Source organism: Bufo bufo, chromosome 1 (assembly GCF_905171765.1).
Source record: "Bufo bufo chromosome 1, aBufBuf1.1, whole genome shotgun sequence".
Classification (NCBI taxonomy): Eukaryota; Metazoa; Chordata; class Amphibia; order Anura; family Bufonidae; genus Bufo; species Bufo bufo.
The window spans coordinates 369,998,846-370,011,630 of record NC_053389.1 but is presented as its reverse complement, the minus strand read 5'-3'; the positions used below and the strand labels follow the sequence as shown (position 1 = coordinate 370,011,630).

Below are 12,785 nucleotides of genomic sequence, written 5' to 3'. Positions count from 1 at the left end.
AAACCACTCCTATCAGGTTAAGGAGCGAATAGTCTCTTCTTAAGGAACACCTCTTTTGTGATGTCATGTCTGCTATTTAAGTCAATGTACTGTGAATAAAGGGTCTCTTCTACCATGGCTCAGGGAAGATGAGAAGTTGCTTTCATGAAACCACCTAGTGTGTCTGGTCTCATTATAAAGCAGTATGGTGTACACATACTTATTCTTCTAATTGATTTGGCACCACACAAAGAAGAAGGAGAAGCGCATGAATTGCGCTAACACACAGGACCTTATGAATTTGAGATCCAGAAAAAACGAATCCGCAAAAATATGGATGACTTCCGTGTGCATTCTGTATTTTGCAGAACGGAACAGCTGGCCCCTAATAAAACTGTACTATCCTTGTCCGTGATACGGACAATAAAAGGACATATTTTCACGGAACGGACATACGGAAACAGAATGCCTACGGAGTAACTTAGTTTTTTTTTTGCGGACCCATTGAAATGAATCTTTCTGCATACGGTCCACAAAAAAAAGAGAATGGACATGGAAAAAAAATATGTTTGTGTGCATGAGCCCTAAGTGTTTATAATATCACATATATGGAGTCCGTTTGCTTCTGGTCTGACAGAAAAGACAGAAAATCCAAAGGGTGCTACTAGACCATGTCAGCTCTGTGCAGAAAAAAGGATGCCATAAAGACCAATTCAAAAATATATATTTTTAGCTCAAAAGGAGTTCCATGCAATAATAAAGAAAAGCCCCCAAAGGTGTACATAGCCTTTAAGGACACAGCCTAGCTTGGTATTTAGGACTTGCCAGTTTTTTTTTCTTGTTTTCATCTCCACATTTCATAACTTTTCCTTCTACATAGCCATATGAGGGCTTGTTCTATGTGGTCACATTGTATTATTTAATGCCACCATTTTGGGTATCTCTACTGTACCATATAACTTTTAAAACAGTTTTTGGGGGCAGTGTGAAAAAAACAACTCAATTCCACCATTGTTTTTAGGGTTTCATATTTTCCGTTAAGTGGGTAGTAAAAGTTACACTTTAGATTTATTCTGTGGGTCAGTATGATTTTGAGGCTCGTGGCACTTCAACAGATAACTCTTGTTGCCATCACTTTACACTTCAGAGCAAATGATGGTAATTAATTCATTTCAGGATACTAACCTGTATTGTTTATTATCTATATTATTTATTATTAAGTGTTCTTGCATGGCAAGACCACTTACTGTTATGGTTGTTCTCGATTGGTGTGCTATTACTTTGTGGAACGTTTCGCCAAATGGTTCACAAAATATCAGCATTTTTGTGGCGAAATTGAATGGCAGAATGTTCAAAACTAGAGTGGGAGCTGACAAAAGCTAGAGTGGGAGCTGAAAAATCAGGACATGATTTCTAAACTGCCACCACTCCCTCATTTTCAAGCCCACCTACACAAATATTATATCAAAACGTTCAGCTATCCCTGCTGCCCAAAAATGTACATGGCTAAGCCATAGTCCTGATAGTTTTCACAATATGACCATTTGTTTGCAACTCATGCCGCCCATTGACATTCATTAAAACTCCACTCTAGCCACCTCAAATTTGAAGGGCAATTTCTAACTGCAACTGTGCATTCACTTTTTAATATTTCAGAGATATACTATGCATCAAAATGTAGGTCTGGGTCTTCTGGTGATTCTCACAATATAAAGCTCTTCGCTGTAGGATTTATCATTTTTAAACTACAACCGTTTGAAGATGGCAACTGCCAGTGAAGTGAGCAAGTTGGAGCTGTTTGTTTTTAACCACTCTTCTCTGCCCTTGCTGTAGAGTGAGTTGCCATAGGAACCCAGGTGTGTGAGCAGCCAGCAGAGTGACAAAAGCTAGAGTGTGAGCTGAAAAATCAGGACATTATGTCTAAACTGCCACCACTCCCTCATTTTCAAGCCCACCTACACAAATTGTCTGCTAATGTTTTTATAAATGCATGTTTTAATATAACTGTGAAGCACTTTGGGCAACAACATTGCAATTAAATGTGCTATATAAATAAATAAAAGTTGAAATGCATTTCTCACTCTATCAAGCTTGCCATGTGCTCTTTTTAAATTTGATCAATCAATTAGTTAGTGTAATGTTTACTATCTTTACTCACTCCAAACACTCCACACAGTTACTCTGCCCAGTCCAACCTTTCCACAGTTACTCAAGCCACTCCACCCAGTTACTCCACCCACTCCAGTTGTAGACTACTGATGGGAGCAAGAACATTTCACACAATTTCCCCAGAAATTGTAGCTTTTTTAGTGTTTATTATTATTGTTTGTTATTTATTATTATGGTTTCCAAATGTGTCTGTAAAAAACATTGCTTGTCTAGAATAAAGAAAAATTAAGGTTAGCAACACTAATGTCGTGGTCACTATTGAGTGCAGTATCTGTGGGATTAAGCTGCCACATGCTCATAAGATTGAGTCATCACAGCATGATAGTAATAGGGTGCTCAGCATTAAGTCACTGCTTACAGAGATGTAATAACGGGAGCAGGAAGGGATTAACCCGTTCGCTACCAGCACTGTACATGTATGGCGCTGGAGCGATATGTAAACATGGAACCCACTCGCGCGTGCAGCGGGAGTCATGGCCGGCAGATCTCTGCTGTTTCAAACAGCAGAGACCTGCAGCAAATTACCATGACCTGCAATAATGCTGATCACGGTAATTAAATGCTTTAGATACCGTGACCAAGTGAGATTACGGGCTTCTGGGGTTCCCACCACTTGCACTGAACACTTTCAGCCTCGCTCATGAGGTTGAAAGTGTTCATGCTGCAATTCTTATTTTGAACCACCAGATTGCAGGATCTGGACGAAGCTGGCCCCCCTTCAATCGGCACAAACAAAAACTCCAGTGTCCTTCTTTAGTGCTATGTTTGTGCTGTTTTGTGCTGCAAAAATTAACATTTGTGCTGCTTTTATTTATAAGATAATAGCAATTGTTTGTTTCAAGATGATGACATCACCAGCCCCCCTACAACAGCAAAAAGACATGAAACTTTCTGGATGGTTAGTGCTACGTTTGTGCTGGTTTGTGCCGTTTAAATCTCCATTCTATCTCCTTTTGTTGCTAATTTGGCGAGATAAACGGGAAACAAGGCGCTCATAGGGTAGTAGTTTCTGGTAGATAGTGTTAGATAGAGTACTGTATCAGTAATTACACTCACCTTCTGGTGTTTGTGCTTGTGTCAGCACAACACTTGCAAAGGCGGCGGGGGGAGTAAAAATTCGATCCAGATGAGGTATGCTGCCGGTATCTTTCTCAATCCTTGGAGTCGCCAGTACTCCAGAGGAGTGATATAGACTGCTGTAAAAGGGCTGTGTACTAGCTTGTACACACTGTGATACCTTTTGGCGCAAAAACCACAATAGCGAAAGTTGTCTTTTTAGGAATATTTATTTGTTCAGGTGACAACACGTTTCGGAGTACAAATACTCCTTTGTCAAGTCTAAAAGAAACAGTAGTATGTGAGGCGATGGAATCAGAAAATAATACATAAGGATAAAACATAGCGAAAAACAATATATATATAGGTATGTAATAGACAATATTAGCAGATCATAATAATAATAGATCAGATAGATGTGGGATTAAAATATACGGTAAAGATTTTTTTAAAAATGCAAGAGGAGGCCGTGGTTGACGTGGTGGCCTAGGTACAGAGAGAACGGATGGACTAATATAATATTGTAATATTATAATGATTAAAAATAAAGGATAAAAAATATTAATAATAAATATTAATAAAAGAATGTGACTATGGGTGCAGCTGTCAGGGGGTTCATGATTGATTGTATTATTTCTCCAGTGGCGTTTGGGCTAACCACAGATGTACTATTATTTGAAGGATGACAATGGGCCTGGTGTGCCGTCAGTGGTCCCTTGGGTGGTGATGGGTCATATGTATACGCACACACACAAACATCCGCATGTGGAATGGGAAGCAAATTCATACATATAGATACACAAATACATAAATGCACATTTACAATAGTCAAAAAGGATGTGATAGTATATGTGGGTGGTGGGGGGGGGAGGAACATGGGGGGAGATAAGGTGGAGGCAGTTACCTTAAGGGCCGGGCATACACGATTGGCAGGGCTGGTCCAATTGCTAGAGTTAGAATAAGGGGAAAAGACATTATTATCCATCTCAGTTAAAAAGTTCAATTGGTATGGGTGGTTAATTTAACTAATTATAACTATTTGTTTAACTAATTATTTGACTAATCAGATATAATGGGATACATGGTGTGGGTATGTAGGTCAGAGTGTTACCTGGTGCCGGGTCCTGTCCTTGTGTAGCGCGGCTTGCCATGTGTGTGCAAGCGCGCGCTTTAAGAGCCGAACAGAGGGAGAAGGTGTGGCAGTTTGCCGGCATTGGATTGGAGGATGTGAAGAGGCGGGGGGGGGGCTATTCACGGACTGCTGCGGTGGAAGTTCTAAGTGTTTGTGCGCTCTGGGGGAGGTGTGGCAGCTTGCTGGCATTTCATTGGGGGATGTGAGAAGGCGGGGGCCGGAGCTACTTGCGGGCTGCTGCGGTGAACTCTGTTGGTGTCAGTGCGCTTAGTGACCTGATGTTGTTGCGCTAATGTCGGCGGTTATGCACTGATGTCGGGGAAGGGGTGTGTGGGTGTAGGATATATGAATATGGTCAGTGGTGTGGGTGATTGGTGATACATGGGTGGACAAATTGGGATGGGATGAGGTTGATTGAGGGGGTGACGACCTGAGGGAAGCGAAGTATGGTGGTGAATGGGAGTGATAGTAGATGACGATGGTGTTAATGATGATGGCACCCCTGGTGATGATGATGATTATTATAATGGTGGTGGAGGGGATCGGTTTATGCGACTACATGGTGGATAATTATTGTGTGATGGTGTAGGTGATGGTGTATGGTGATATTGATGTTAATGATGATGGCACCCCTGATGATGATGATGATGATGATTATTATAATGGTGGTGGAGGGGATCAGTTTATGCGACTACATGGTGGATAATTATTGTGTGATGGTGTAGGTGATGGTGTATGGTGATATTGATGATGATGGAGACAATAAAAGGATGATGGACTGAATAAATGATGGGGGTAGACAATGTTATAAAGTGATGGTGATGAGAGGGGGTGTTTTTACACATGTATATATATATATATATATATATATATATATATACACACATACACACCTGTATATGTGTATATGTGTGTACACACACACACACGTGCATGCGGACACCGGTGTGAATTGGTTTGGTATCACCAGGGGTGCCATCATCATTAACACCATCGTCATCTACTATCACCCACATTCACCACCATACTTCGCTTCCCTCAGGTCGTCACCCCCTCAATCAACCTCATCCCATCCCAATTTGTCCACCCATGTATCACCAATCACCCACACCACTGACCATATTCATATATCCTACACCCACACACCCCTTCCCCGACATCAGTGCATAACCGCCGACATTAGCGCAACAACATCAGGTCACTAAGCGCACTGACACCAACAGAGTTCACCGCAGCAGCCCGCAAGTAGCTCCGGCCCCCGCCTTCTCACATCCCCCAATGAACTGCCAGCAAGCTGCCACACCTCCCCCAGAGCGCACAAACACTTAGAACTTCCACCGCAGCAGTCCGTGAATAGCCCCCCCCCCCGCCTCTTCACATCCTCCAATCCAATGCCGGCAAACTGCCACACCTCCTCCCTCTGTTCGGCTCTTAAAGCGCGCGCTTGCACACACATGGCAAGCCGCGCTACACAAGGACAGGACCCGGCACCAGGTAACACTCTGACCTACATACCCACACCATGTATCCCATTATATCTGATTAGTCAAATAATTAGTTAAACAAATAGTTATAATTAGTTAAATTAACCACCCATACCAATTGAACTTTTTAACTGAGATGGATAATAATGTCTTTTCCCCTTATTCTAACTCTAGCAATTGGACCAGCCCTGCCAATCGTGTATGCCCGGCCCTTAAGGTAACTGCCTCCACCTTATCTCCCCCCATGTGCCTTCCCCCCACCACCACCCACATATACCATCACATCCTTTTTGACTATTGTAAATGTGCATTTATGTATTTGTGTATCTATATGTATGAATTTGCTTCCCATTCCACATGCGGATGTTTGTGTGTGTGCGTATACATATGACCCATCACCACCCAAGGGACCACTGACGGCACACCAGGCCCATTGTCATCCTTCAAATAATAGTACATCTGTGGTTAGCCCAAACGCCACTGGAGAAATAATACAATCAATCATGAACCCCCTGACAGCTGCACCCATAGTCACATTCTTTTATTAATATTTATTATTAATATTTTTTATCCTTTATTTTTAATCATTATAATATTACAATATTATATTAGTCCATCCGTTCTCTCTGTACCTAGGCCACCACGTCAACCATGGCCTCCTCTTGCATTTTTAAAAAAATCTTTACCTTATATTTTAATCCCACATCTATCTGATCTATTATTATTATGATCTGCTAATATTGTCTATAACATACCTATATATATATTGTTTTTCGCTATGTTTTATCCTTATGTATTATTTTCTGATTCCATCGCCTCACATACTACTGTTTCTTTTAGACTTGACAAAGGAGTATTTGTACTCTCAAACGCGTTGTCACCTGAACAAATAAATATTCCTAAAAAGACAACTTTCGCTATTGTGGTTTTTGCGCCAAAAGGTATCACAGTGTGTACAAGCTAGTACACAGCCCTTTTACAGCAATCTCCTTTTGTTGTCAAGTTATTAACCATTTATTAAAAGGTCACCAAAGGTCACCCAGCCCCCCACCACAGCTAAAAGACACGAAACCGGGCTGGTTGGTTAGTGCTACGTTTGTGCCATTTAAATCTACATTTTTCCTCCTTTTTGTTTTCAAGTTTTAACCATTTATTGAAAGGTCACCCAGCCTCCCACCACAGCCAAAAAGCACGAAACCGGGCTGGTTGGTTAGTGCTGCATTTGTGCTGCAAAAATTATCATTTGTGCTGCTTAATTTTATGAACTCCATTAACAGGGCTGATGCATACTCACTTTACACAGGTAGTAAGACAAGTTAATATGGACTGACATCACTTGAGGTAAGAATGATTATAGCTACAGCCAAAAAAAAAAATACTAACTATCAAGAAGTAGAATAGTAAAATGTGTCTTAAACATACTTATTCTACAAATCATTTTACAAACTGTAGATCCTAAAGTTTTCATGAAAATCAATGACAAATGAAGAACAAATAAACCAAAACATAGAGATATCCATATTAAGTTCTGAATTTTTCACAGTCTTCATTAAACGGTAACTGCACGTGTCCACGGGAAGTGCATAAAAACCTTTGCTACCTACACTTAACAAATCACCTGCACTCCATACAGCGTACAGACCTTGAGTAAGAGGTTGGTGCTTGAAGTGACAACATGGATGGCGCTGTGTCAGATACAGTCCACAATAGAAGTCACCAGCATTTGATGATATGTGCAAGAAGTAAAGCACTTTTTATTCAATCTTTACATGCGTCAAACAGCCAACGTTCTGGGGCCACACAGGGTCCCTTCTTCTGGGCGACATAGTGACTGTCACTTTTGGCTGTAGTGGGGGGCTGGGTGACCTTTGATGACCCTTTAATAAATGGTTAATAACTTGACAACGAAAGGAGATAGAATGGAGATTTTAAACGGCACAAACGTAGCACTAACCATCCAGCAAGTTTCATGTCTTTTTGCTGTTGTAGGGGGGCTGGTGATGTCATCATCTTTAAACAAACAATTGCTATTATCTTACAAATAAAAGCAGCACAAATGTTAATTTTTGCAGCACAAAACAGCACAAACGTAGCACTAAAGAAACACACTGGAGTTTTTGTTTGTGCCGATTGAAGGGGGGCCATCTTCACCCAGCTGATGGAAGGCCAGGATAAGAAATGAGCAAAATCGAGTTTGAATGGCATTTTAAAAATCCCTGATAGACCAAAATTAAAAATTAAAAAACAATTTATAGGCTTATATATGAGCCACAATAGCATCAGAATTATTATTTTTTTATTTAAAAAAATATAGTATATAAAAAGTAAAAGGATATAAAAGTTTAAATCGCTCCTCTTTCCGTATAATAAAAAAATAAATACCTAAATAACAATAAATATATACATCATGGGTATCACCACAACCGAAAACGCCCATACCAATAAAATAGAGAAAGAAATTCCAATACGGCAAATGGAGTAACAGAAACAAAGGGTCAAAATGGCTGATTTGCCATTTTATCATGACTTCTCTTACTCAAAGAAATGTAATAAAATGTGATCAAAAAGTCACACACACTCCAAAATGGTATCAATAAAAACTACAGATTCTTCCTCAAAAAATGATGCCCTAAACAGCTCAGTAGACATAAGTATAAAAAAAAGTTATGGGGGTCAGAATATGGTGATGTAAAAAAAAAAAAGATTATCAAAGTGTAAAATTATTTTTACACTATTTAGATATAAAGAATCTATACATATGGGGTATCGTTGTAATGAAGAATGAAGAGCATGGGTCATTTTTGCTGTAAACAAAATGCCGTGGGGAAAAAACCCGTAAAATGGTGGAGGAATTGCTTTTTTTTGTGCAATCCTGCCCCATTTGGAATTTTTTTACTGCTTCCCACTACATTTTATGCCATAATTAATAGTCACTAGAAAGTACAACTTGTCCTGAAAAAAATACGCCTTCATACAGCTATGTAACCGCAATTATAAAAAAGTTATGGCTTAAAGAGCATAGGGAAAAAAAATAAAAATGAAAAAACCTCTAGTATCCTAAGGGTTAAGCAGTATTTTAAATTGAAATATAGATAGAAATCTATGTAGCTCTGTGTGCAGTTGGGGAAACACATTTCTGTATTAGGAAATTTGCTGAAGTACAAAATTGATGAACCTACAGTGGTGCCCTTTCTTGCTTTTCCTATTGCCTTGACAAATCATGTGATATGTGATGCGAGATGACCAGCTTTGGAAAAAAAAAATATATGACATTACGTTACTTGGGAGTTGTCAAAAGTTGTTTATGCCATTTCTCAACCACCCAATGGAGAATTTTCCTAGCGTGCCTTGTCGAGTCCGTTAACACACTTTTTAGAAAGGTTATGGTGAAGTTAACATTTTTTCATTTGGTCTGATAAAGAACAGAATATCCAAATATACCAGTACCTTTTGCACAGTCTGCCCCATGGAATCCTGGAAAGCAATGACAAATTCCTGAAACACATTCACCATTTCCATCACAATTTCTAGGGCAATCTTGAACGGAGTCTTGAAGAAAACAAAACAAAAAAAATGATAGCGTTAGTTTAATATATACAGTGCTGTATATAACATTGCTAATTCTAATAATCCTTGACTTCTAGTGAAATGATTTAACCCCGTAAGGACTTAGGGCGTACCGGTATGCCCTGTTTCCAGAGTCCTTAAGGACTCAGGACGTATTATTACGTCCTAAGTTTAAAAGTAGATTGCGGTGCGGCGGGGGTTAATTGTGACAGGATGCCCACTGAAATCATTCAGCGCACCCCAAAATAGTGCCAATAAAACCGTCATCTCATCCCGCAAAAATCATACCCTACCCAAGGTAATCTCCCAAAAACTGAAAAAATTATGTCTCTCAGACTATGGAAACACTAAAACATGATTTTTTTTGCTTCAAAAATGAAATCATTGTGTAAAACTTACATAAACAAATAAGAAGTATACATATTAGGTATCGCCGCATCCGTGACAACCTGGTCTATAAACATATCACATGATCTAACCTGTCAGATGAATGTTGTAATTAACAAAAAATAAAAACGGTGCCAAAACAGCCATCACCTCATCCCGCAAAAAATGAGCCCCTACCTGAGACAATCGCCCAAAAAATAAAAAAACTATAGCTCAGAATATGAAGACACTAAAACATCATTTTTTTGTTTTAAAAAAGCTGTTATTGTGTAAAACTTACAGAAATAAAAAAAAGTATACATATTTAGAGAAGCCGTGTTCATATCGACCGGCTCTATAAAAATATCACTTGACCTAACCCCTCAGATGAACACCGTAAAAAATAAAAAATTAAAACTGTGCTAAATAAACCATTTTTTGTCACCTTACATCACAAAAAGTGTAATAGCAAGCAATAAAAAAGTCATATGCACCCCAAAATAGTGCCAATCAAACCGTCATCTCATCTCGCAAAAAATTTGACCCTACCTAAGATAATCGCCCAAAAACTGAAAAAACTATGGCTCTCAGAATATGGAGACACTAAAACATGATTTTTTTTTGTTTCAAAAATGATATTATTGTGTAAAACTTACATAAATAAAAAAAAGTATACATATTAGGTATCGCCGCGTCCGTATCGACCGGATCTATAAAAATATCACATGACCTAACCCCTCAGACGAACACCATAAAAAATTTAAAATAAAAACTGTGCTAAATAAACCATTTTTTGTCACCTTACATCATAAAAAGTGTAATAGCAAGCGATCAAAAAGTCACACGCACCCCAAAATAGTGCCAATAAAACCGTCATCTCATCCCGCAAAAATCATACCCTACCCAAGGTAATCTCCCAAAAACTGAAAAAATTATGTCTCTCAGACTATGGAAACACTAAAACATGATTTTTTTTGCTTCAAAAATGAAATCATTGTGTAAAACTTACATAAACAAATAAGAAGTATACATATTAGGTATCGCCGCATCCGTGACAACCTGGTCTATAAACATATCACATGATCTAACCTGTCAGATGAATGTTGTAATTAACAAAAAATAAAAACGGTGCCAAAACAGCTATTTCTTGTTATCTTGCCTCACAAAAAAGTGTAATAGAGCAACCAAAAATCATATGTACCATAAACTAGTACCAACAATTCTGCCACCCTATCCCGTAGTTTCTAAAATGGGGCCACTTTTTTGGAGTTTCTACTCTAGGGGTGCATCAGGGGGGCTTCAAATGGGACATGGTGTAAAAAAAAAAACAGTCCAGCAAAATCTGCCTTCCAAAAAACCGTATGGCATTCTTTTCCTTCTGCGCCCTGCCGTGTGCCCGTACAGCGGTTTACGACCACATATGGGGTGTTTCTGTAAACTACAGAATCAGGGCCATAAATATTGAGTTTGGTTTGGCTGTTAACCCTTGTTTTGTGACTGGAAAAAATAATTAAAATGGAAAATCTGCCAAAAAAGTGAAATTTTGAAATTGTATCTCTATTTTCCATTAATTCTTTCGAACACCTAAAGGGTTAACAACATTTGAAAAATCAGTTTTGAATACCTTGAGGGGTGTAGTTTCTTAGATAGGGTCACTTTTATGGAGTTTCTACTCTAGGGGTGCATCAGGGGGGCTTCAAATGGGACATGGTGTAAAAAAAAACAGTCCAGCAAAATCTGCCTCTTAAAAACCGTATGGCATTCCTTTCCATCTGCGCCCTGCCGTGTGCCCGTACAGTAGTTTACGACCACATATGGGGTGTTTCTGTAAACTACAGAATCAGGGCCATAAATATTGAGTTTGGTTTGGCTGTTAATCCTTGCTTTGTAACTGTAAAAAAAAAAATTTAAATGGAAAATCTCCCAAAAAAGTGAAATTTTTAAATTGTATCTCTATTTTCCATAAATTCTTGAGGAACACATAAAGGGTTAACAAAGTTTGTAAAATCAGTTTTGAATACCTTGAGGGGGGTAGTTTATATAATGGGGTCATTTTTGGGTGGTTTCTATTATATAAGCATCGCAAAGTGACTTCAGACCTGAACTGGTCCCTAAAAATTGGGTTTTTGAAAATTTATGAACATTTTCAAGATTTGCTTCTAAATTTCTAAGCCTTGTAACATCCCTAAAAAATAAAATATTATTCCTAAAAATATCCAACCATGAAGTAGACATATGGGGAATGTAAAGTAATAACTATTTTTGGAGGTATTACTATGTACACTGCTCAAAAAAATAAAGGGACACTTAAACAACACAATGTAACTCCAAGTCAATCACACTTCTGTGAAATCAAACTGTCCACTTAGGAAGCAACACTGTGTGACAATCAATTTCACATGCTGTTGTGCAAATAGGATAGACAACAGGTGGAAATTATAGGCAATTAGCAAGACACCCCCAATAAATGAGTGGTTCTGCAGGTGGTGACCACAGACCACTTCTCAGTTCCTATGCTTCCTGGCTGATGTTTTGGTCACTTTTGAATGCTGGCGGTGCTTTCACTCTAGTGGTAGCATGAGACGGAGTCTACAACCCACACAAGTGGCTCAGGTAGTGCAGCTTATCCAGGATGGCACATCAATGCGAGCTGTGGCAAGAAGGTTTGCTGTGTCTGTCAGCGTAGTGTCCAGAGCATGGAGGCGCTACCAGAAGACAGGCCAGTACATCAGGAGACATGGAGGAGGCCATAGGAGGGCAACAACCCAGCAGCAGGACCGCTACCTCCGCCTTTGTGCAAGGAGGAACAGGAGGAGCACTGCCAGAGCCCTGCAAAATGACCTCCAGCAGGCCACAAATGTGCATGTGTCTGCTCAAACGGTCAGAAACAGACTCCATGAGGGTGATATGAGGGCCCGACATCCACAGGTGGGGGTTGTGCTCACAGCCCAACACCGTGCAGGACGTTTGGCATTTGCCAGAGAACACCAAGATTGGCAAATTCGCTACTGGCGCCCTGTGTTCTTCACAGA

The 12,785-nt window shown here is 39.5% G+C and overlaps 1 protein-coding gene across 1 annotated transcript in view; it reads right to left on the bottom strand.

Annotated features, from left to right (window-relative positions):
- Window positions 1–12,785, bottom strand: part of TENM2 (teneurin transmembrane protein 2) — a 3,383,593-nt gene that overhangs the window by 1,517,295 nt on the left and 1,853,513 nt on the right. Inside the window, exon 9 of the mRNA XM_040404927.1 lies at window positions 9,268–9,369. Within this exon, the coding sequence (XP_040260861.1) occupies window positions 9,268–9,369 (102 nt within the window). The remainder of the gene's footprint in view (window positions 1–9,267; window positions 9,370–12,785) is intronic.